The sequence below is a fragment of the Dasypus novemcinctus genome, chromosome 10, assembly GCF_030445035.2.
Source record: "Dasypus novemcinctus isolate mDasNov1 chromosome 10, mDasNov1.1.hap2, whole genome shotgun sequence".
Taxonomy (NCBI): domain Eukaryota; kingdom Metazoa; phylum Chordata; class Mammalia; order Cingulata; family Dasypodidae; genus Dasypus; species Dasypus novemcinctus.
In genome coordinates, this window is record NC_080682.1 from 106,137,256 (window position 1) to 106,160,833 (window position 23,578).

Below are 23,578 nucleotides of genomic sequence, written 5' to 3' on the forward strand. Positions count from 1 at the left end.
CCAAAGTCTGTTGTATTTTGCTAATGGTTTCCGGATTTTTACCTTGTTCCTTTGGATGGGCGATCATTTCCTGTTTCTTTCTTTGTCTTGAAATCTTTTGTTGTATACTGCACATTTTATATTTTCAAGTGTTAATGCTGGGATTAACTTCCTTAAATTTATATCCAGCTAGTGATAATACAGAGATTTACTTGAGTGACAGAAGCTAAGAAAAACAAACCAAGGCAAAAAGCTCCTTTCACAGTCTTTCTAAATTGACTCTGTGTTGACTGCTGTTTCTATCAGAGTTTAGCCTTCCTATCAAGAAAATCAGGCTAAGACGAATGTGAAGTGAGGGTACTCTCTGTCTTTTGTGAGCCTGAGTCTTGCCCTGGGCTTGTGCTTGCCCATGACCTCAGGAAATCTCTTATTTATAGGAATTTGAATGCCCTCTGTATTCCCTATGTAATTGACTTTCTCTTCCTTCTAGGTGCTCTATTGCATGAGTTAAGGCAGGTAATCCTTTGCCCCAGGTCACTTTGACTTAATTATGCCTTATATTGCTTAGCAGTTTGCACACTGCTTCTGCATGAAGGGCAGGTTCTGGGAAGATGGTTCTGAGACTAGTTACCTGGTTTAGTTCAGGTTGCGACTTGATAGACTGGCACTGACATATAGGTTCACAGGTACATATAGGTTGCTCTGGTCTCTCTGCAACAGGGCCAGGGACTCACACTGGATGTGCAGGCTGGCTTCACTCCACACTAGGGACTGGGTAAAAGTGGGGCCAGCAAGGATGCCAGAAGCTTCTCCTACTCTTTTTAAAGCTGTGTTTTCTTGATTTTGTCCTTGCCCAGTTACTACAACCTTTTAACCATTTTCTAGAGTTTTGAGGAAGATGGATCTTTCAATTTTTGCTAGTTGTTCAAAGACTATATAGGAGGAAGAGCACCCTGGTGCATTTTTCACTGCCATCTTTGTCAACTGAAAGCCAATACACCTTTTTTAAAGAGTTATCATAGAGTGACTTATATATGGAAAATTATCTCTTAGTCAATGAATTGTTATTCTCAAATTAACTTCAGCTTCTTCTGGTGTTTTAGTCTGCTAGGCTGCTGAAAACGATATACTAGAAATGGGTTGGCTTTTACAATGGGGATTTATTAGCTCATATGCTTACAGTTCCGAGACTGAGGAAAAATATCCAAATTAGGGCATTAACAAGTAATGCTTTCTTCCCTAATACTGGCTGCTGGCGATCCTGGACTCCCCTATCACATGGGAAGGCACATGGTGGCATCTGCTGGATTCTTCCTTCTCTTCCAAGGTTGGTTGCTTCAGCTTGTTGCTTCCATGGCTTTCTCTTCGTCTGAATTTCATTCTCATATAAAGGACTCCAACAAGAGGATAAAGAACCACCCTTGCCAGTCCTTACTGAAGTAACCTAATAAAGAGGACCTTAAATGAAATAAGCCAATCAAAAGGTTCTACCCACAACATGTTTATACCCACAGGAATGGATTAGCTTTAAAAACATGACTTTTCTAAAGTCCATAGAGCTCCAAACCATCACATCTGGGTATAAGGATTTTCAAGGAGCTGACAGGTAAGAAGTATCAATGGTCTAAGATTAGAAGTTCAAAATCAAGATGTCAGTAAGGCCATTCTTTTTTCCTGAAGTCTGTAGTGTTTTGGTCCTGACTTGCTGTAATCCTTGGGACTCCTTGGCTTGCATTTCTGCCTCTGTAGTAAGATTTAAAAAATGTTTATTTCTCTCCCCTCCCCCACCCCAGCTGTCTGCTCTCTGTGTCCATTCACTGTGTGTTCTTCTGTGTCCGCTTGTGTCAGCTCACGGGGAATCTGTGTCTTTTTGTTGCATCATCTTGCTGCGTCAGTTCTTAGTATGTGCGACGCTACTCCTGGGCAGGTTGTGCTTTTTTTGTGCTTGGCGGCTCTCCGGCTCACTCCTTGCATGTGGGGCTCCCCTATGCAGGGGACACCCCTGCGTGGCATGGCACCCCTTGCGCGCATCAGCACTGCACGTGTGCCAGCTCACCACACGGGTCAGGATGCCCTGGATTTGAACCTTGGACCTCCCATGTGGTAGGCAGACGCCCTATCTGTTGGGCCAAACCTGCTTCCCTCTGTAGCAAGTTTTAAAGTTAGAATCCTTATTCTTTTTCAAGATTTCTTTGCCTAATCTACATCTCTCGAATTTCCATATCAGTTTAAGGATCAGCTTGTCCATTTCTGCAAATGCACCAGCTGATATTTTAATGGAGACTGTGTTCTATCTGGGGGTCATTTTGGTGAGTACTGTCAGTTTACAATATTGAGTTTTTTGAGCCATGAATGTGAGATATCTTTCCATTTATTTAGGTCTCTAACTTCTTTCAACAAGGTTTTATAGTTTTCAAAGTAGAAGTTTTACTTCTCTTGCTAAATCTACTCCTAAGCTACTTATATTTTATTCTACTGTAAATGGAATTGTTTTCTTAATTTCATTTTGGATTATTCATTGCTGGGATATGGAAATACTATTATTTTGTATATTGCTGTTTTAGTCTGCCAAAGGGCTGCCGATGCAAAGTACCAGAAATATGTTGGCCTTTATAAAGGGAATTTATTTGGGGTAAAAGAGTACAGTTCCAAGTTCTGGTGTCCAAATTAAGGCACCACCAGAGAAACATTCTCACCAAAGTCAGGTGTCATGTGATGAAACAAGATGGTGGGCAATCTCTGCCTAGGCCTCTGCCTTCCCCTTCAGGTTCATTGTCTCTCAGAACTCAGCTCCCAGAGCTTAACTGTAGGCAACTAGACATAGGGATTGTCTCCTACTGGGCCTCCTCTCTCAATCTTGGCTATTTCGCTTTCTTCCTGAGTTCAGGTGTGAGCTATTAGGCACATGGCTCATTTCCTCAAACTTGAGTTGCTCTGTGGGTCCAGCCTCTAAGGGACTTTGTGCTTAAGCTTTGGCTGCTAGTAGCCCTTGAGTCCTCCTTTCACATTGCAGGGTCAAAAGTGGCAGAGCTCCCTTTTCCTATCTCTCTTTCTCTGTGTCTCCATTAATATTGGACTCAGAAAGAGGGCAGAGACTCAGCTTGAGTCATGCCTCACTGACATAGTCCAATCGAAAGGGTCTCACACCCAAAGGAATGAATTAGTTAAAAACATAATCTCTTTCTTTTTGGGATTCATAAAAGAACTTCAAACCAACACAATCACATTAAAATTTTTCTGTTTTAATTTCTAATATGGTTAAAACTGATAGATATAACCCACATCAATAAACCTCTTTGGGGCCATCATTAATTTTTAAGAGTGTAAAGGGGTTCTGATATGGAAAAGTTTGAGAACCACTGCATTACTGAGGTATAGCTTACATATAATAAAATCCATATATTGCAAATGTACAATTTTATGAATTTTTATATATACATCCATGAAACCATCACTAAAACCAAGATAAAGAACTAATGTAATATTTATTATAAAATTTCCTCCTGCTCTTTGTAATCTTTCCCTCTTTCCCCATTTATCCTGCCCTGTCCATAGGCAACCCCTAATCTGATTTGCCCTTATAGATTATTTTGCATTTTCTAGAATTTTATATAAGTGGAATCATATACTCCAACTCTTTTTTGGGGGGCAGGAAGAGGGTCTGGCTTCTTTCCCTCAGCATAATTATTTTGAGATTCATTTTGTTGTATATTAGTAGCGTATTTTTGAATACTCTTGCATTGTATTGATATACCATAATTTGGTTATTTATTCACCTATTTGTTGATGGACATTTGAATTATTTGATGTTTTTGGCTATTACCAATAAAGCACAAAGACCAAAAGCCTGGAAACTGTTGTTCGAGGCATTTCATGTATTTTTAAAAATTTACTCTTCATAACAACCCTTGAGGTAATATATTATTATCATTTAACAAGAAAGCTGACACTCAGAGAATTGAAGGTAATTAGCCTAAGATCATATATAGCCAGTAAGTGGTGGAGTCAGGATAGAAATCTAAGTCTGTCTGATCTCAGAGGCTACTTCTCCACTCTGCCCCTGGAGCAACAAAGAGTCTGGCAGGTGCTGTATCTGACTGTTGAGGCAGATGGAGAGGGAATTATAATAGCCTTGGACAGATGAGTAGATTAGGATATGACATTTTTTTTTCAGTGTTGATTCTTTACAGCAAGTACATTTATTTTAGATCTTTTAAAACACTTTTAAACTTTTATTTCACACATCAAGCTTTAAATCATATAAAGAAGCACATTTCAATCTAGTGAATGCTTGTTCCTTGCAAGCATTTAAATCAAAAGTACAATAGAGAATCAATTATTTTAATATTATATTGAGGAAAATGCATGCATACTTACTCTTGTGCTTATTGATCTTATGTAGTGCTTAATGAAATTTCTAAAATTTGTATATCTTTTATCATTCTTGAAGTCTATACTGAATAATGTTGGTATTATAAAATATTATTCTTCAAAAACTCAATTTTTTACATTTACCAGTATCTGAGAAAATAATGCTAGTTTATGAATAAATAACAATTATCTAAAAAATAAACACATTACTACCTTCTTTTTTGTAGAGCCTAATTACTCAGCAAGGCCTCAAGTCCTGTGTGAATTTAAATTGCCTATTAGGGACTACAGCAAACCAATCTAGAATTATATTTAGAATTTACAAAGGTTTTCTTAGGAATATACTTATTACAGGTTTAGGTACAGTCTTTTAGAACAAAAATTCCAAACTAAACCTTCAAATTTACCTCATAAGCTCTTCTAGATATTATATAAGCATTTTCAGGTTTTTAATTGTTTGATACCTGGAACATAAAGGTAGGCATGTAATCCTCAAGTTTTAAAAATTAGTATAACTAAAAATATAGGTGACTATACAGAATAGGTGAGGGTTTAAAAAAAATCAAATTTAATTATGAAACATTTTTGTCATTATTGGTAGGGTCAGTTGGTCAGGCAAGATAGCTCTAAACATGATATGACACATAAAATTGGTAAAATATGTTAGGTAACATAAAAGTTCTGCATGAACACCTTACACAAAATTAGACTACATCTTCGAATGCAAGTTTTTAATAAAGGTGTAATGATCCTCTGTATACAGAATGTTGCACTGAGTTATTTGTGCCTAAGAATGTTATTCATAAAACTGATAGCAATAGGAACATTGAACAATAATTTAGTTTGCAATTTTATTTATTTATTTATTATTAATAAAAACAACCCCACAGCATTTATTGTGATATAATAATATAGGGGTAATCAAAAACAATCTGAACAGTTGTTTTAGCACTATACTTCCAACACTGACACCTAAAAAAAAGTATTGACTTCTCAACAACTTGTCACTTCATTTCTAGTAGGAAATACTTTGTAGCAGAGTAATATTATCTCCTTTTAGCATGATGCAACCCAGTTGTTTTCTTGACTTTGTTTTAGAATAAATCTCTTCTGCATCATCTAATACGAGGTTTACATACTCATCAAAACCAAGAATACACCCCTCTATCCACATATTTACTTGCTCATAGAGCCACACCTGAATCTGGGATCTATTTTGCAAATATCTGAGGATGAGGTTGATGGGCTGCACCATCACTTCTGCACTTTTCGGCCCTGGCCACGGTAAGCCATGGTGTAAGTTCACAAAGACTGCACAAAACAGCACGGTACCTCAGAAAGCAACTTTCAGAATTCTAATTTGCAATTTTAAATACTTGGGTAATCACACCATAACATTTCTTTCAAAGTTTTGTGTTCAGTCAAACCAAAATTTAAAAATTCAGAGTATAGGTTTCATCAATCTTGGGTATTTTGTGTTATTAATATTTATATGAATACTATTTTTTTTAACATTTATTTTATTTATTTTTCTTCCCTTCCCCCTCCCTGCTGATTTTGCTGTCTGTGTCCATTCGTTGTGTGATCTTCTGTATCTATTTCTCTTTTCATCTTCTCTTCTCATCTTTCTCCTCTAGGATTCATTGGGATTCAATCCTAGGGACCTGTGATGTGGAGAGAGGTTCCTGTCAACTGCACCACCTCAGTTCCTGGTCTCCGCTGCGCTTCACCTTGACTCTCCCCTTTCTCTCTCTTTTGTTGCATCATCATCTTGCTGTGTGACTCATTTGTGCAGGCACTGGCTCACCGTATGAGCACTTGGCTTGCTGTGTGGGCACTTGGCTCACTGTGTGGGCAATGGCTCACCACACTGGCAATTACCTGGGCACTTGGTTTACTATGTGGGCACTTGCACAAGCACTTGGTTCATTGCACAGGTGATGGCTCACCACACAGGCACTGGCTCACCACATGGGCACTCAGCTTGCCATGCAGGCACTGACTTGCCACACAGGCACGCTTTCCCTTTTTCTGTTTCACCAACAGGTCCCTGGGATCAAACCTGGGCCCTCCCATATGGTAGGCGGAGGCCTTATCACTTGAGCCACATCTTCTTCTCTACTATTGTTTTTTTTTAACAAAAAATACTTTTAGCATACAGATGGAGATTATTTTCAAGTTACTATTAAATAGATGGGGTGTTCATGGAAGTACTAAATCATCATTCAGTTGGTTATTTGCTGCTGCTGTTTCTTCTCTGCCATTTCTTATTGGTGAATTATATCCTGTGCAGCTTGCTGCATTTTCTCGTTAAGAGGTTTTAAGGTTAAAAGTTTGGGTTTACACAGCACCACTATGTAAACAACTGCCCTTGTTTTGGAAGATCTTCCCAGCACATTGACTTCTCTTCTGCCATATCTGAATTGTTGGACACAGTTCCTTAAAGTTCTCTTGGTCTTTTTCCTACAACTTTAGATATCCAATGCAGTATTACTAAGATGACTGAGGATAGTTCTTGACTCAAGCCTACAGAAGGAACTTAACTCATAATTCACGTTGAGAATGGGCATCCTCTGGGGAGGATGGAGGGGTGTAGCTAATAAGACTCGTTCATTTTTTTTGAGGTACTGGGGCCGGGGATTGAACTCAGGACCTCGTACGTGAAAAGTTGGTGCTCTACCACTGAGCCACATTGGCTCCCCTGAGTTGGTTTTCTCATTTGTTTGCTTGTTGTTTGTTATTCTTGTTTTTAGGAGGCACTGGGAACTGAACCCAGGACCTTCCCTTGTGGGAAGTAGGTGCTCAATTGCTTGAGCCACATCTGCTCCTTAATACGACATTTTTTTATTCCCCCCTGCTTGCAGCTTGCTTGTTGTCTGCTGTGTCCATTTGCTCTGCATTCTTCTGTGTTTTTACTTGTCTCCCTTTTTTTTTTGTTGCGTCACCTTGCTGAGTTGGCTCTCTGTGGCACTTGAGGGATGCCAGCACTCCACGGTGCTTGCGGGCTGGGAGGCACTTTGTGGCACCAGGGCCGGCGGCTCTCCACAGTGTGTGGGTGAGCCTGCCTTCACAAGGAGGTCCCGGGATGCAAACCCAGGGCCTCACATACGGTATACGGGCGCCCAACTGATTGAGCAACAGCTGCTTCCCCTTAACATGACATTTTGATGTACCCCTTTAGAAGTGGCAAAAGGGATATTTTGATGTGGACAAAAAGCCAAACAAACTTTTAGCTTTTAAAATGACTAAATAATGGAAACAAGAGATACCTTCATCCTATCCTGTGTCTCTAATGAATTACCATGTCAAAGTAGCACTTATATAAAATGGATAATGGAGGAATCATCTTTGGCAGTTTGAGATTATCTTATGAATCCCCAAAAGAAAAAGATTATGTTTGTAAACTAGTCCTCTGGGTATAATACCCTTTACTTTATATTTAGTTGTGGGATATTTGACTAGATTACTTGATAAGATCACTTTAGGTCTTTGGAGTAGACTATATCAGTGAGGTGTGACTCAGATTGAGTTCCAGCTCCCTTGTTGGGTTTAATATAAAGGGACTCACTCAGACAGAGGAAAAACAGAGCCAGCATATTTGACTCTGCAATGTGAGAGAGAGAGGACTACAGGCTCACTTAAGCATGAAGCCCCAAGAGGCTGGGAGCACAGGGCAGCTCAAGAGGAGATGGTGAGCCTGGAGGGGAAGGCTGAAACCTCAGCAGATATCAGTGGCCATCTTGCTTCATCAAGTAGGATCAATAGTAGCTGACCTTGGTGAGAAGGCATCTCTGCTGATGCCTTGATTTGGACATTTCATTGCTTTGGAACTGTAGCTTTCATACCAAATTAATCCCTATATAAAAGCCAACAGGTTTCTGGTACTTTGCACTGGCAACCCTTTGACAAACTAAGACATTATGGAAACCTAGGACATTAGGATTTGACAGACAGATGGGCTCTCTTTATATAGAGGGCAGAGGCTCTTCATGCAGTGAGCAAGTAGAAAGCTACACAGCACTGAAACTGGCCTTTGAGTGGTTAAGCAGTATTGGAGTATTTCTTGGAATAAAGGGTCTACTCAGTAACTGCTGCTGTAGGAATGCCTACTGTCGAGGTACATCTCTTTCCTTCTCCCCCAGGTGAAGAGAGATATGGGAAAGACTCTGGTGGAAGCAGGGTATGCCAAATGGTACTAGAGCCTGGAAGGGAGTGGGGGTGGAAAGAAGCAATCTTATTCTTAGACCCTGCCCTTTGACAGGATGAAACGTGCTCTAGTCCTGACTATATGCGTATCCAAGGTTGGCTTAGTGAAAGATGGACCAGCTTCCTTTTGCAAAACAACCTGGCACATAGGTTTGAGAGGGGAAATATCATGATATATTTCTCACACAGTTGCTGACAAACATTAGGGATAAAGGTTAAAGGTCTGTGAGGATGATGAAAGTATTCTTTGCAACTGAAGTGAACTTTTGGGTAGTAGTAGAAGTTCTGGTTCCTAGCTTATAAAAATTATTTTTTCATACAATCCTGGGGCTCCCAGGGGATGTGACATATCAACAAAGCTCTTTTACTGTGTTTTAATTTTCTTATTGCTAAAGAAAATATCATGCAATGGGGGATGCCTTAAACAAGGGGAATTTATTGGCTCATGGTTTTGAGGCTAGAAGTCCAAATCAAGGCATCATCAAAGTGATGCCTTCTACCAGAAGACTGAAGTTCGAGGCTGGCTGCCAGTGATCATTGGTCCTTGGCTTTTCTGTCACATGACAATGCACACGGCATTCTCTCCTGGCCTCTACCTTCTCTTCTGCTTTCAGCTTCTGGCTGCTCTGGGTTCTGTGGTTGACTTTCACTTTGTTTATAAACACTTCATTAATCTGGATTAAAGCCCAACCTGATTCATTTGGGCCATACTTTAACTGAAGTAAAATCTTGAAGAGATCTTATTTACAATGGGTTCATACCCACAGGAATAGATGTGTTTAAGAATGTGTTCTTCTGAGGTACATAGCTCCAAACTACCATTCCCTGTCTCCAGTTTTTTCCTCTAATAAAAGAAAGACAGTAATGACAAGCTAGTTTATCACTTTAACTCTTTAACTCCATTGTGCTGCTGATAAGGATAGAAGCGGTTCAGAGAAGAACACACAGTGAATGGACACAGAGAGCAGACAAGTGGGGGAGGGGGGAGAAATACATTAAAAAAAAAAAATTAAGAAAAAAAGAAACTACTCACTTCCCAGGAGAGGAGGAACCAAGCTCCTTTGAAGAGATATGTGTAGGTTGTTCTGGTATCTGTCTTGCAATGCAGCTGGGAAATGCAGCACACATATCAGAAGCAGGGAAGGAAAAGGGACTATATTTTGGAATCTGTAGCAGCAAGGAGAAAAATGGTGCATGTGTTACCATAAATCCTTTTGTCACGAAGAAGGGTATAAATAAATTTGTAAAATTGTGTGTATATAACTTAGGAAGTACTTTTCTATTTGAACACTTGCTAAGCAATTTACATGAATATTCTTATTTAAACTTTACAATAATCTTAAGTGGTAGGAAATATTACTCTCCTTTTACAGACTAGGCTATCATATTGCTTTTTAGTTTATGGTCTTATTCTTCCAGCTAGTTTGTGAACTTCTGCTGGGGTGTCATCTTATATTTATTTTACATATGAGGGTAATCTGTTTGTGACATTTCTTGTCCCATGATTACTAGGATTGAACTGAAGAAAACACTTTTTTATAGAGGGACGATTGAACTCTTGTCATCTACACATATATTCATTTATTAAATATTTATCAAGGCCCACTCTGTGCCACACCTTGGGCCAGGTGTGCATGATAGGGAGGTGAATAAAACAGTCTTTATCTTGAAAGAGCTTTCCTATCGGGGATAGTTCAGAGTAGGAAAATTCTTTCCTTTACATTTAAACTCCTTATAAGAGTAACCATCTTCAATTCCTCTCTTCCCATTCTTTTTATTTTAATATGATAGAACAATGGATTTAAAAGTTTAATTAATATGGTTTTAGATTCTTTAAATACCCAATATTCTCAGACTCCCTTCTGTCTTGGCTACCACCCCTACCACCCCTCCTATGTTTCCTCCAAAGGCCTTACCACATTCTAACATCATAAATATTTTACATATATATTTATTGTCTGTTTCTTTGACTAGGATGTGAGTGTCTATCTGTTTATTTCTCACCCCCCATAGCTGTGTTCCCAGTACCTAGAATAGTGCCTGGTACATGGCGCAGTGCTATATAATTACTAGCTATTATCATTAGTATTCCTCAAATAAAATTATCCTTGAATCATAAAATGCAGTTGTATTTCAAATAAGATGTATTAAAATTTTGACTCTGATTTTTTAAAAAGTTAATTCTAATCTGCCACTGAAAGAAATCTATTCCTGACAAATGAAAAGAACACTGTTTCTATAGTAGGCGTAGACATGGATTCTAATCCCACCTTTCTGATGATCTGTAGTCACTTTCTTCAGTTGCAAGGTGAGCAGATTGGAGAATATAATTTCCTTTAATTTTCTTCTGCACTTTTCCATCTACTGTTTAGTCTATTTTCTAGGAGTGGTCAACATTTTAGCTTCCAACCTTAGCACTGAAATTTCTGTTTTGAAATAATATTTTAAATTTCTTGCTCTAAGTGTTCCTTTTTTATAGCATCCTATTCTTGTTTTACTATTTTCTTTTATCTCTCTGATATTAGATTTTTGAGGGGGGAAACAAGTTTTACCTGTTTATTTATTTATATCTCCATCTTAGATATTAGAGGTTTTTTAAACTGTCTGTTGTTTCTTTGCCATTCATTTGTATTTAGGAAAACTGTTCCAAAAAGAGCTACCTGAAAGATCAGTGTGTGGGGGGCAGTTTGATGACTAGAAGGCTTCTCTATAGGGGTGATGGGGGGAGAGAATTAGCTGTTTCATGTGGGGAACCCTACATTTCAGTATCTGTTATTCTCCTGTTCAAATAATTAGTTTTCCCAAAGAAAATTCCTCTATTTTCTTGCCTGGGAAGTATAAGTCTGTTGCCAATGGTTTGGGTGTTGAAATCTGAGGTGGCAGGGTGGCGGTGGGGGTTGATGGAAGAGTACATCACCATTTAGTACACAGAATCTATTTAATCTCTCTATTTTAAGACATTAGCTTTATTCCTACTGATTGAGGCTGATATCCTGAGTCCAGAACTCTGTTTCAAAGAATCTAGATAGTCTTTCATACAACTATACCCTCTCACCTTCAGAAACACCTGTTATCTCTCCATTCCTGAACCTTTTAGTATTGTTTCAGTTGCAGGCTTATTTCTTTATGGCTTCCCCCACAGCAGGCAGTTAGGTGCCAGTTTTTTGTAGTCTTAACTCATTTATCACCTATCCATTTGATTTCTCTGTTGACACCTCTCATTTGGTATCATTTCACCCCTGTTCTCTGTGGATTTATATTTTCTTTAGTACTTATCATATTATTATATTGCCTTATTTGTTCATGTGCTTATCCTCCACTCATTGATTATAAACAACTTGATTTAGAGGCAGATCTGGACCTTATTTCCTAGCTGAGTGACACTGAGTTAGTATCTTCACCTTTCTGAATCTCAGTTTCCTCAACACTAAAATAGGGATACGAACACTGCCTTATCTATTTCATGAGGTAGGTTACAAGACACACATACATAATGTGTTCTGTAAACTGTAAAGCAACCAGATGTGTAAAAGATCTTTTTATAGGTTTTGTTCAGTGTACTGGCTATAGGGGTGTGAATTGAACAGGATACATACCAGTGATCCTGGGGTCTCTACCCCACGTCTTGTTTGCCTTTCTTCTTTGAAATGCATCAAACTCTCCAAGGGGGAGATGGCAACTTTTATCTGCCCCTGACACTCTCCACCAAAGTCCGTGATGTTGTACCAGCCACAGACAAATTGGAAGCCAGAGAGAAGTGGGGAGAGGTCCACGGAGGCAAAGCCAATTACCCTCTCCTCATCTGTATGGGAAAAGAGAAGAATTGGACAGTGTGGCTGGCATGTCCTTCCATTAAGATTAGAGGCTACATATAAAGAATTTGATTCAGTTGGGGGAGCTCAGTGATTTCAGAGCCAACAGAGAAGACAGTAATGGGGATAAGAGAGACTGGTGACCACAACCTGCTTTGGCTATTATGAATTCCCTTTTTGTATGGCAAGGAAGAGCTGACAAAGTCAAGTTCTATCCTTATAAAATATGCCACTGAACAACACCCCTTAAACTTAAGAACACTTGTTCTTTTCTCTAAGCTATCACATCCCAATGATTTTCCTCGGGGAAGTGGATCTTGAAAAATATCATTTTAAAGACCACTACCCTTGGAATTAGGAGGGATCTGCATTTTCCTATTTATTCTCATATGTATTTTCCTGATTTTCTATAACATACATATAGCTAATCAAGAAAAGTGACACAGATTATAAAACTAGTATAGGATATAAAATGAACTTGGGCTCAGGTTCTCTTCTACACAATGAAGGCGCTTTTCTCAATGCTTGAGCAGATGCCTTCTTGATTGGAGAAAGTACCATGCAATGACCTTTGTTTTCAGGCTTTTCACTCCTTGTTCTTAATTTCTGACACGAAAACAGCTGGGGATAATTAGATCCTTGTTACTACACAAGTACCTATTTTTTATAGGTTCCATTCCCTACACTGAATAGCAAAGGCCAAATCTACGAAACACTGACATACACTATAGATTTTCAAATTGCTAAATAAATCAAGGAATATAAATTTTCAAGAGGAGTAATCTGAGGCTGGCTTTGACTTGAACCCATTAGTCTAACTCCCTGAGTCTCAAGTCTCATCTATTAAGATTTAAGACCCCCTTCAACTTGGATAGTCTTTGGTTCCAAGACTATCCTGCTTGAAGCTGTGTTACAGAGTAGGGATCAAGTAATTCTTATCCACTATGAGTTTCGAACAGTGATGACTAGAACCATTAATTTATACTCTAAAGATATATTTTAGCTTTGAAAAGAAAACTAACCTTGTTTTATTTGGCTATTGGACATATAACCAATCTGTTTTTGATATAATGTACTTTGGGTAACCCCACTTTGAGATTTTTGCCTAACATGAGCACACCATATCCTGCACATACTTGAGGAAACCTCTGGTTAGGAGATTATTGAGGAAAAAACAGTGGCCTTAAAGAGTTAAATTTGACAGCATATTTAGCAGGACAACTCACCATTCCCCCTTTGCAGTTTATGTTCTATTTAGTCTGAACTTCCCTCATACTCTTTCCTTATTCCAGCCTTTTGTACTTGCCATTCCCTGTGACTTTATCCCACCCCCTCATTTCTTTTTTTTTTTTAAAGATTTATTTATTTATTTATTTCTCTCCCCTCCCCCCCAGTTGTCTGTTCTCTGTGTCTATTTGCTGCATCTTCTTTGTCTGCTTCTGTTGTTGTCAGCGGCACAGGAATCTGTGTTTCTTTTTGTTGCGTCATCTTGCTGTGTCAGCTCTCCGTGTGTGCAGCACCATTCCTGGGCAGGCTGCACTTTCTTTTGCGCTGGGCAGCTCTCCCTACGGGGCACACTCCTTGCACGTGGGGCTCCCGTACACGGGGGACACCCCTGCATGGCAGGGCACTCCTTGCACGCATCAGCACTGCGCATGGGCCAGCTCCACACGGGTCAAGGAGGCCGGGAGTTTGAACCACGGACCTCCCATGTGGTAGATAGACGCCCTAACCACTGGGCCAAGTCTGCCGCCCCATCCCCATTTCTTAGATGAGGTATGATCTAGAAAGCCTTCCCTGACACCCTAAGTTTGGGTTAGAGAATCCCTACCAGAGCACCCCGTATTTGTCTAATCATGCTATACTGTAATTGTCTGTATTTTCCACTAGATTGTAAAGCTCTGAGAGGATAGGGATCACGTCTGTATTTCACCTCTGTATTCCTAAACACAGAGTAGGAACTCAAAACTCATATACTGAACACAGCTCTGTCTGGTTTGAATACCTTTTCTAATAGATTTGCTGAGTTTGTGTGGAAAGGATGGAATTAAGGAGAGAGAGATACCTATCTACACTGAGATGATAGAACTAGATGAGCAGTGTCAGTTTTATCTAGGCTTTTCCTTCCACCTCCATTTAAAATAGGCTTTTTTTTTTTCCTCTCCCTTTTTTTAAATATTACATTCAAAAAATATAAGAGGTCCCCACATACCCCCATCCCCCTCACCCCGCTCCGCCCATATCAACAACCTCTTTCATCATCGTGGGACATTTAGTGCATTTGGTGAATACATTTTGGAGCTCTGCTGCACCACATGGATAATGGTTTACATTGCAGTTTACGCTCTCCCCCAGTCCACCCAGTGGGCCATGGCAGAACATACAATGTCCAGCATCTGTCCCTGCAGTAACACCCAGGACAACTCTAAGTCCTGAAAATGCCCCCACGTCATAGCTCTTCTTCCCTCTCCCTACCCTCAGGAGCTACCATGGCTACTTTCTCCACATCAATGCTACAATTTCCTCCATTACTAATCACAATAGTTCCATAGTAGAATATCAGTAAGTCCACTCTAATCCATATTCTTAAAGGACTTTGTTCATCCTGGAGGGTAGGGACTGTATTTTATTTCTCACTATACCCCACAGCCTAGCATATACTACCTGACACATAGTAGGCATAATAATAAAAATAGCCTTACTTACTAAGCACCAATTATCTGCCAAGCATTTTATGCATATATTATCACTAATATTCATAAAACCCCCATACAGCAGGTACTATTATCATAATTTTATAAATAAGTAAATAAAGTCTCAAAGAGGTAAAGTGATTTACCTCAGGTCACACAGTTAATGACAGAGCCAAGAGTTGAACCCAAGTCTGCACAAGGCCAAAGCTTATTTTTTTTTTTTCCTGCTAAATTGTTTGTTGACTTGAAGCAAACCCTAGTCTTGACAATCCTCAGAGTAATTTAAAAAGAGAAGAATAGGAAGCAAGAAGAGTCAAATAAAATGATATGATCTCTAAGGAAGCACATTTCTGTGAGATTACCCTCTGACACATATGTGTACCTAATACCATCAGTGCTGTGGTTTCAGTTGCTCAAAAAAGGGAAAGGCTTGGCAAACTGTCAACAGGACATGAACTTATTTTCACAACCAGATATATATTCATAGAACTAAGTATTCATGGAACAGGGTGCATACCTCCTTTATGCCAAACTTTGAAGACCAGCATTTTTTGTGGATCCAGAAGAAGTTCTTTTGGTAGCCTGTTAAGAAAAACCACTACCATAAATTAACTGTAAAGGAAGCTTCTATAGTATGAAACTTAGATTTGAATATCTTACCATTTGCAAAGCAATTCCCCAAACACTATTTCATTTTATCTTCATGCCCATCCTCTAGGATATATTATCCTCACAGTTAAAATGAGGGGATAGAAACTAAGAGAGCTGAAGCAACTTGCAAAGACCTGAAAACAGATTCGCCCGACTCAGTACCACCCCTGCCCCTCATAGTATCTGCCACATTCAAACACTATTTCTCTAAACCAGGGAGGGAGTGTGGAAAGGGATTTCCTTAACATATAACGAATAGTATTACTAGAATAGGTGAGCATTCTTCTTATGTCATGGGCTGGAGAGTAGCAAAAATGGAGGAAGAGGGGACAAAGAACATTTACTGAGTGCCTATCTTGGGTCGGACATGGTGCCAGGTGTTTCATATACATTTAATCATCACCAAATCTATGACATGGTCATTATTGTCATTATTATCCCTATTTTACGGATGAAGACACTGAGCTCAGAGTAGTGAATGATTTGCTCAAAGCCACATAAGAGCCAGGAAGTAGCAGGGCTAGGATTTGAACCCTGGTTTTTCTGACTCCAAAGCAACACTGTGAAGAGGCCAGGTACCAAAATAAGAAAGGGTCCAACTTTCATATCAGACAAAGAAGTCAATATGGGATTCATTGAGCACCCCTAATACATTTTATATGCAATGAGTTATACAATTTAAAACTACAAAGAACTGGAAAGTTCCAAATCAGGTGTCATTGTTCCAGGTGAGCAAGATGGAGATCCAAGGAAAACAAAGAGACAATTTCCTACAGCTCCTTCCCAGCACCACTAGGGAACTGAAGAGAACCTACTTTAAATGAAAGGCAGTGTGACAGTCAAACAAGTATGTCAGAGATTCAAATTTTAGCTAAGAGTCAAAAGACCCACCTCTGAATCCCAGCTCTATTATTAGCTGGGCATATAAGTAGCATCTTAGAGCTCTGATTTTCTCACCTGTTAAATGGGGTAATATTTTTCAACTTGGAAGGTTTCTAGGATGATCAAATGAAACAATTTTGTGATAAGGAACTTGTAGACAAAACCATTATTCTTCTAATCCTGCCTACATTACCAAAAGACTATATAACTTCCTGAGCCACACAGTCTTAACTGTAAAATGAGAGGATGAAATTAGGAGATTGCTAATGTCCTTTAATCAAGTTTGTAAAACTGGATTCTGAATGGAAAAAAAAGCCACCCTTCATTCAGAAATTCAGCTCTCTGATCTCTTGCCTTTCAGGGAAGATTTGATATCTTAGATAAAGTACCCTGGACACTATGGTTAGAATTTTTATAAATATCAGAAGCTCACCATAGATAATCCTGAATTTTTACTGTAATTCTAGCTGCTGACTCATGTCAACTTCTCAAATTATAAAACAATGAACATGTGAACAACTGCTGAGACTCAAATATTCAAAAGCTTTAAGAAAATAGTTCAGACACCGTGTAGTGATTTGTGTTAACGGACAAGAATTAAATGGTCTCCTATGTCAGCATCTTACCTCTGAGTGGTGCTACACATAACTGACAGGGCATCACCTCCTATTTTTTGAGCTTTCCAAAAAAGATCTAACATTTGTTGTGTATCTACTATAAACTATGAGGTAATTTTTGTAAATGTCATTTAATTTGGAACTCGCAACAATCCTGTAAAAATTATTTTTACTCTACAGATGATGAATCTGAGGCTCAGAGTTGTTAAGTAACTTATTCACACAGCTAGTAATTGATAGATAAGGTGTTGGAGGCAAGTGTCTCTGGTTCTAAAGCCCAGGATCTTTCCACTGCCCGGTAACCTTTTCCAAGGATGGATAATCCACAGACTTTCCTGAGATTAGTTCTATGTGCCTGGAATACCCTTCCTACTCATCTTCATCTAGATAACTTGTTAATATTCTTCAATATTTAGCTGAGGTGTCTTATTTAGGAAGCCTTCCTTGAACCCCCAGGTTGGCCTAAATAAACTTTTCCAAAGCTCTGTAGCATCCTTTTTACTTCTATTATAGCATGTTCATACTCCATTACAATTTTTTACTGGTCATTCTTCCCATGACTCCTCAAAAACAAGGGCTATCTTTTTTTTTAAACAAAGATTTATTTATTTATTTCTCTCCCCTTCTCCCTACCCCCCCACCCCGCCCCAGTTGTCTGTTCTCTGTGTCTATTTTGCTGAGTGTTTGTCCGCTTCTATTGTTGTCAGCAGCACAGGAATCTGTGTTTCTTTTTGTGCGTCATCTTGTTGTGTCAGCTCTCCATGTGTGCGGAGCCATTCCTGGGCAGGCTGCACTTTCTTTCGCGCTGGGTGGCTCTCCTTACGGGGCGCACTCCTTGCTCATGGGGCTCCCCTACACAGGGACACCCGTGTGGCACAGCATTCCTTGTGCGCATCAGCACTGCACGTGGGCCAGCACTGCACGTGGGCCAGCTCCACACGGGTCAAGGAGGCCCAGGGTTTGAACCGCGGACCTGCCATGTGGTAGGCACACGCCCTAACCACTGGGCCAAGTCCACTCCCCAACAAGGACTATCTTAATCATCTTTAATTCTCCAGGGCCTAGACAGAACTGCGCATAGCAGAGGTCCTTACTGAATAATTTTTGAGCTGTACTAAGCAGAGTTAGAAAAACAAACAAAACCTCCAAACCACTACTAGCTGTAAATTCCTAAGTGCTAGGACAAAATTACTGCTTGGTTAAGGAAAGCATTTTTCAAGTCTGCTCAAATATTGTGTCTCTTATATTCCCTGTCTTGAGTTGTTCTAATGGAACAAAAGGCAGATTCTAGAAGAGTGATGGCACATCAGAAAATACAAACCTTGACTGCTGTTGAAAATTCCAGATGGGGGAATCTGTATTTTCAATCACTTGGGTGTATACAGGAGATGGCCTGTCAGATGTTGTAAAAGATACACAACAACTGGGTATTGATACTTTCCGCTCTGTCAGGGGAGTTCCTGAAATAGAATACAGTGAAGTGACTGCATGTTAGGGTACCAAAAAGAATGTGCTGGAGGACTCTTGTGATAACAGGTACAAGCGGGGTCATTCCCAGCCCTCTTCTATCTTTGGATCTTTGCTAGAGTGATTCCAGTGACCTTTCTGATACCATAACTCTTCTTTCAAGATCCGGTTCACAAATGTTACCCAGTAAGAAGTGCTATCTACCTTGCACTTTGTGGGATGATGGAAAATACCAGATTAAGAAGCAAAAGATAGGACTGGACTTCAAAGAGTCTTGGAATTAGATTCAAATGGTTAATTGTCAACTCTACCACATATATTATGAGTGACCTTGGGCAAGGACTATTTAGGCCACAGCTTCTTTAATTGTAAAACAGAACCTATTATATACTTAACACATCTTAAGATGTTGTAAGGATGAAACAGAAATATTAGTAGGTAACATATATATCACTTAATGCGTGCCAGGCATTGTTCTAAGTACTTTACATATATTAACTCATTTAATCCTTATAACAACCTTGTGAGATCGGTATTATTATTACCCCATTATATAGATGAGAAAATGGGTAAGAGAGATTATATTAGTTGCTCAAGACCCACATTTATTAAATAGAGGAATTAACTGATGAATTGAGTCAAATTCAAGCATGCTGGCTCCAAAGTCCAAGCTCTAAGCCATCTCCTATATTGCTTCTACTGAGTTAATGAATGTAAAACACTGGTAGTGTGTGGTGATGACACATAATGTTAATTTTTACAACATCAAGTTTCAAATGTGGGATGCTTAGTCAAGTCATTTAGGAGGATGGCTGGCTTGATACTACTCTGAGCTGTCTATACGATAACCATTAGCCACATGTGGTTATTTAACTTCAAATTAATTAAAATAAAATTAAACTGAAAATTTAGTTCTTTAGTTGCACCTATCCCATTTTCAAGTGTTCAATAGCCACATGTGGATAGTGGTTACTATACTGGACAGAGAAGATTTAGGACATTTCCGCCATAGTAGAGAGCTCTTCTGAATAGCACTGGGTAAGAGACTCTGTATAATTATAGTCTCTATATATTCCAAAAAATCCCTTATAGTCCTAAAATGCTATGACTCTAACGATTACAAACGAAAAGGGAGGGGGAGGTGGAGGGAGAAGAGGAAGAAGGGGAGGGGAGGGGAGAAAATGTGTATTTTAAACATAATTTATTTTATACATAGGAACAAGTTCTGTATATAGTCTCTAACTGGTTTGTCTTTCTTCTACCTGTCTAGTTCAAGGTTTCCCAAATCCACACTCCTATTACACCCTGTAGGTAGAGTTCATCTTTGGGGCTCCACCATGCTCTTTCTCTACCTAGTTGTTCCTTTCAGTAACTACCTCCCTTGTGGAGAGAAAGCAATCTGATGAATGAATTCATACCCAGGAACTACTGATTTTACTGCTCTCCACAAGCAACATTTATATTATTAAGTGGCCTTTAAAAGATAGACTCTCTTGACTTAGGCAGAATCATCACTGAGCAGGTAGATCTCTCCAACTTTAAATTTCCTTTTTGGAAAACAGAAGTAATTATAGATGTGTTTTGATATACTTTCCTCAACCACAAGAATTTAAATGTGAGTAGATCAATTCTTTTCAAACTTTTCCACCAATGTAACAGAAACCTAGAGAACAGTGAACAACCTCTAGGATGTAGGAGCTCCCACCTCCCTTGTAACAGATACAATAATCATGACACTTATACACGAGCTGATATTTTACCTTAAAAATTGATGACGATTTTATATTATATTCCATAAACAGTGATATTTGCTTAAATTAAAAACAATATTTTTGTCTTCAAATCTTGGTCAAAATTGACTTGTCATGCTATTTAATCTGTGACTTCTGGTACCTCAGGGTACACAACCAGACCAGGAGGCACTACAATTTTTAGTCCCTCTTATTGGGGATAAATAGTAAAGAAAGAAACTGGAAATGAGAAGGGAACTGAACTGAAGAGGGGAGGAAGAAAAAGTACAATCTGGTGGTATCTGCAAGGCAGGAGGGAGCTGAGGCATGTGCAAGAGTTGCCAACAAAGCAGGATCTGGAAAAAGGCTGAACCAGGACACAGAAGAGTCTTAGAATAAGAAAACACTAAAGGTATAGAGAACTTAATGAGGAAAAAAATTTTAAATTTTTGGCTACAATATGGCAAAACCAGTTTACAAGCAAATTCTTGAAAGACTAAGAAAGATGATTTTAATAAAATTCTGTAAGCAAAGAACAGTTAATGGAAATTAATAATATAGTAATTATCATTACAAAAGTAAAGAGTATAAAGTTCATATTAACTTAATACAATGAGCCCTCTTCTTAAAAGTTTTCGTTTATGTGAAACTAAACAGTATTAATATGGATTGACTTGTCTAGCATCTACCCCCACCTACTAGTTTATGTCTAGGTTTGAAGGTAAAAACTACATTTCCCAGACTTATCTGCAGCTAAGGTTATGGATGCAAATTGGCCTCTACCATTCGATGCCCTCACAAAAGATTTGGACTGTAGACCCAAGGCAGAGGATATCTTCCTATTCCTTCTGTTTTTGCTTCTAAGCAAGGATGAGTATAGAGACATTGAGTTTTCCTCTCCAGTGACTGGTCCTTATCTGGTTGAGTGCCAGAGGCCTTGTGGTAATGACAGTAGTATTTTTGGATTGTGGCTCTGACATTGTATTCTGACTTAAAAGTGGATCTCTCCTGAAAGCTTAATTTAAAGCCCACTCTTCTAGTGCTTCCAATGACTTGAAGTACTTAATATTCTCTATAAAACTCCTTTCTGCTTAAAATGGCTGGAGCCGTCTGTTTCTTACAATTGGACCTTCCCTGATAAAGTTTTCATCTCTCTTTCTCTCTCATATTTATATGAATTTCCTTAGTATGTGTGAAGTTTCTCAATGATTTTTTTTCCAACAGAATGTCATAAATAGGGAGGGCTAATCTGCCTTTATCAGAGCAGTTACCATAGTATTCTATAATAATCTGTGCACCTGTGTTTCCCTTGCTAGCCTGAGAGCTTCTTGAATGCAGAGTTGATGCTTGATTCCTTCAAATTTTTAATATAGGCCTTGGTTTAGCATTGAATGGGCTCTAGGCCCCTTTACAGGATTGTGGACTCTCTACTGCCCTCCATCTGCTGAAAGCTGCCAGAGTTGGAAAAGAGAGAGAAGACATCTTGTTTCTTTGCAATGAACACAAGTAGACTATGGCAACTTCTCTTCTTGAAGGTTATGAGGGAGATCAGCAGAGATGAACGATTACTGTTCTGAGAGGCAGGTCACCTAGGTTCTGGGACCCAGTGTTATTTATTTAGTATGATTCTGGTTCCCTGGACATCTGTTCCCTCAACCGAAAAACATGTTCTCAAATCACATGCAACAATAAAATTTTCTGAATTCTAGATCAGGGGTTCTTTAACATGGGTCTGCAGACTGCTTGATTTCAGGGTGTCTGTGGAGCTTGAATGGAAAAAAAATCAACTTCTTTATTTTCTTTGACCTCTAACTGAAATCTAGCTTTTCCTTCACTTACGAATGTCTGCAATAAATAAATTGCAGTAGTATTTATTTCACCTGATTGGCAAAGGGGTCCATGGAGTGAAAAAGGTTAAGAATCCCTGTTCTAGATGATACCAAAGAGAACTGTTCAGATCCCTCTCTCATACCATGTTCCCTTCCCTATGAGGTTTGTTATACATGAAGCTTGCTTGCAGAAGGCCTTGAGACAAAACTGATTTTGAATTTGGAGGAAAACTGTTTCTTAGCTTTTTTTTTTTAAGATTCACTTATTAGTTTATTTATTTCTCTCTGCTCCCTCCATTGTCTGCTCTCTGTGTCCATTCGCTGGCTGTTCTTCTGTGTCTGCTTGTATTCTCATTAGGTGGCTCCAGGACCCGATCCTAGGACGTTCTGGAATGGGAGAGAGGCAATCATTCTCTTGTGTCACCTCAGCTCCCTGGTCTGCTGTGGCTCTTATAATCTCTCTTCTGCATCTCTTTTTGTTGCATTACCTTGCTGCACCAGCTCTCTGCATGGGCCAGCACTCCTGTGCAGGGCAGTACTCCTGTGTGGGGCAGCACTCTCTGCAGGCCAGCACTCCACACACGCCAGCACTCCGTGTGGGCCAGCTCACCACACAGCCAGCTTGCCCTCACCAGGAGGCCCTGGGCATCGAACCCTGGACCTCATATATGGTAGACAGGAGCCCAATTGCTTGAGCCACATCTGCTTCCCTCCTTAGTTTCTTGAACAGAACAGGTGATAATGAAATTAGCTTGGGATAACAGGCCTAGCGGGTGTTTCTGGCTTTCCCTTTATGGGTAAAAATTCAGTTGGGCCTGTTATATTTCTGGAAAAAGTCAAATTATGAAACATTGCTGGAGGCAGTCCAGAAGACAGTCACTGTACCTGACTGGAGATAAACCAGCTTTCCCACTTCAAGACTTTTTCTGGAAGTTCCTGTGTTTACATAAGTTTGGAAAGTACATCAAGAAAGGCATAATTGTGCCAATGAGATTAAAATAACAACCTCTTATATTTGGGTAAGACTTTATGGTTTGTAACTGATTTCCTATACTAAATTTGTGCTGATGACATCCCTGAGAATTATACAGTGTTTCTATTCCTATTTTATAAATAAGGCAACTGAGGACCGGAGAGCAAAGTGGTTTGCCTAAATCACACCCTGATTCACTAGCATTTGGAAGAACCAGCTAGGTTTCTAGACTGCTACTCCAGGGTTTCTCCATTGCAATAGTTCTTTTTAGTTATCCCTGGCTAAATATAAGCTTCCCATAAGGCCTGGAGTGAATGGATGGATGCTTTCCCCTCAAGCATTGTTCAATTTGTATATTAATAAAAATT

The 23,578-nt window shown here is 39.3% G+C and overlaps 1 protein-coding gene across 3 annotated transcripts in view; it reads right to left on the reverse strand.

Annotated features, from left to right (window-relative positions):
- Positions 1-23,578, reverse strand: part of C2CD3 (C2 domain containing 3 centriole elongation regulator) — a 187,621-nt gene that overhangs the window by 46,426 nt on the left and 117,617 nt on the right. For all 3 annotated transcript variants that reach the window (XM_058305935.2, XM_058305936.1, XM_058305939.2), the window contains exons 25-28: positions 18,533-18,671; positions 15,579-15,643; positions 12,153-12,358; positions 9,590-9,723 (exon numbers count right to left, since the gene is read on the reverse strand). In XM_058305935.2, the coding sequence (XP_058161918.1) occupies positions 9,590-9,723; positions 12,153-12,358; positions 15,579-15,643; positions 18,533-18,671 (544 nt within the window). The remainder of the gene's footprint in view (positions 1-9,589; positions 9,724-12,152; positions 12,359-15,578; positions 15,644-18,532; positions 18,672-23,578) is intronic.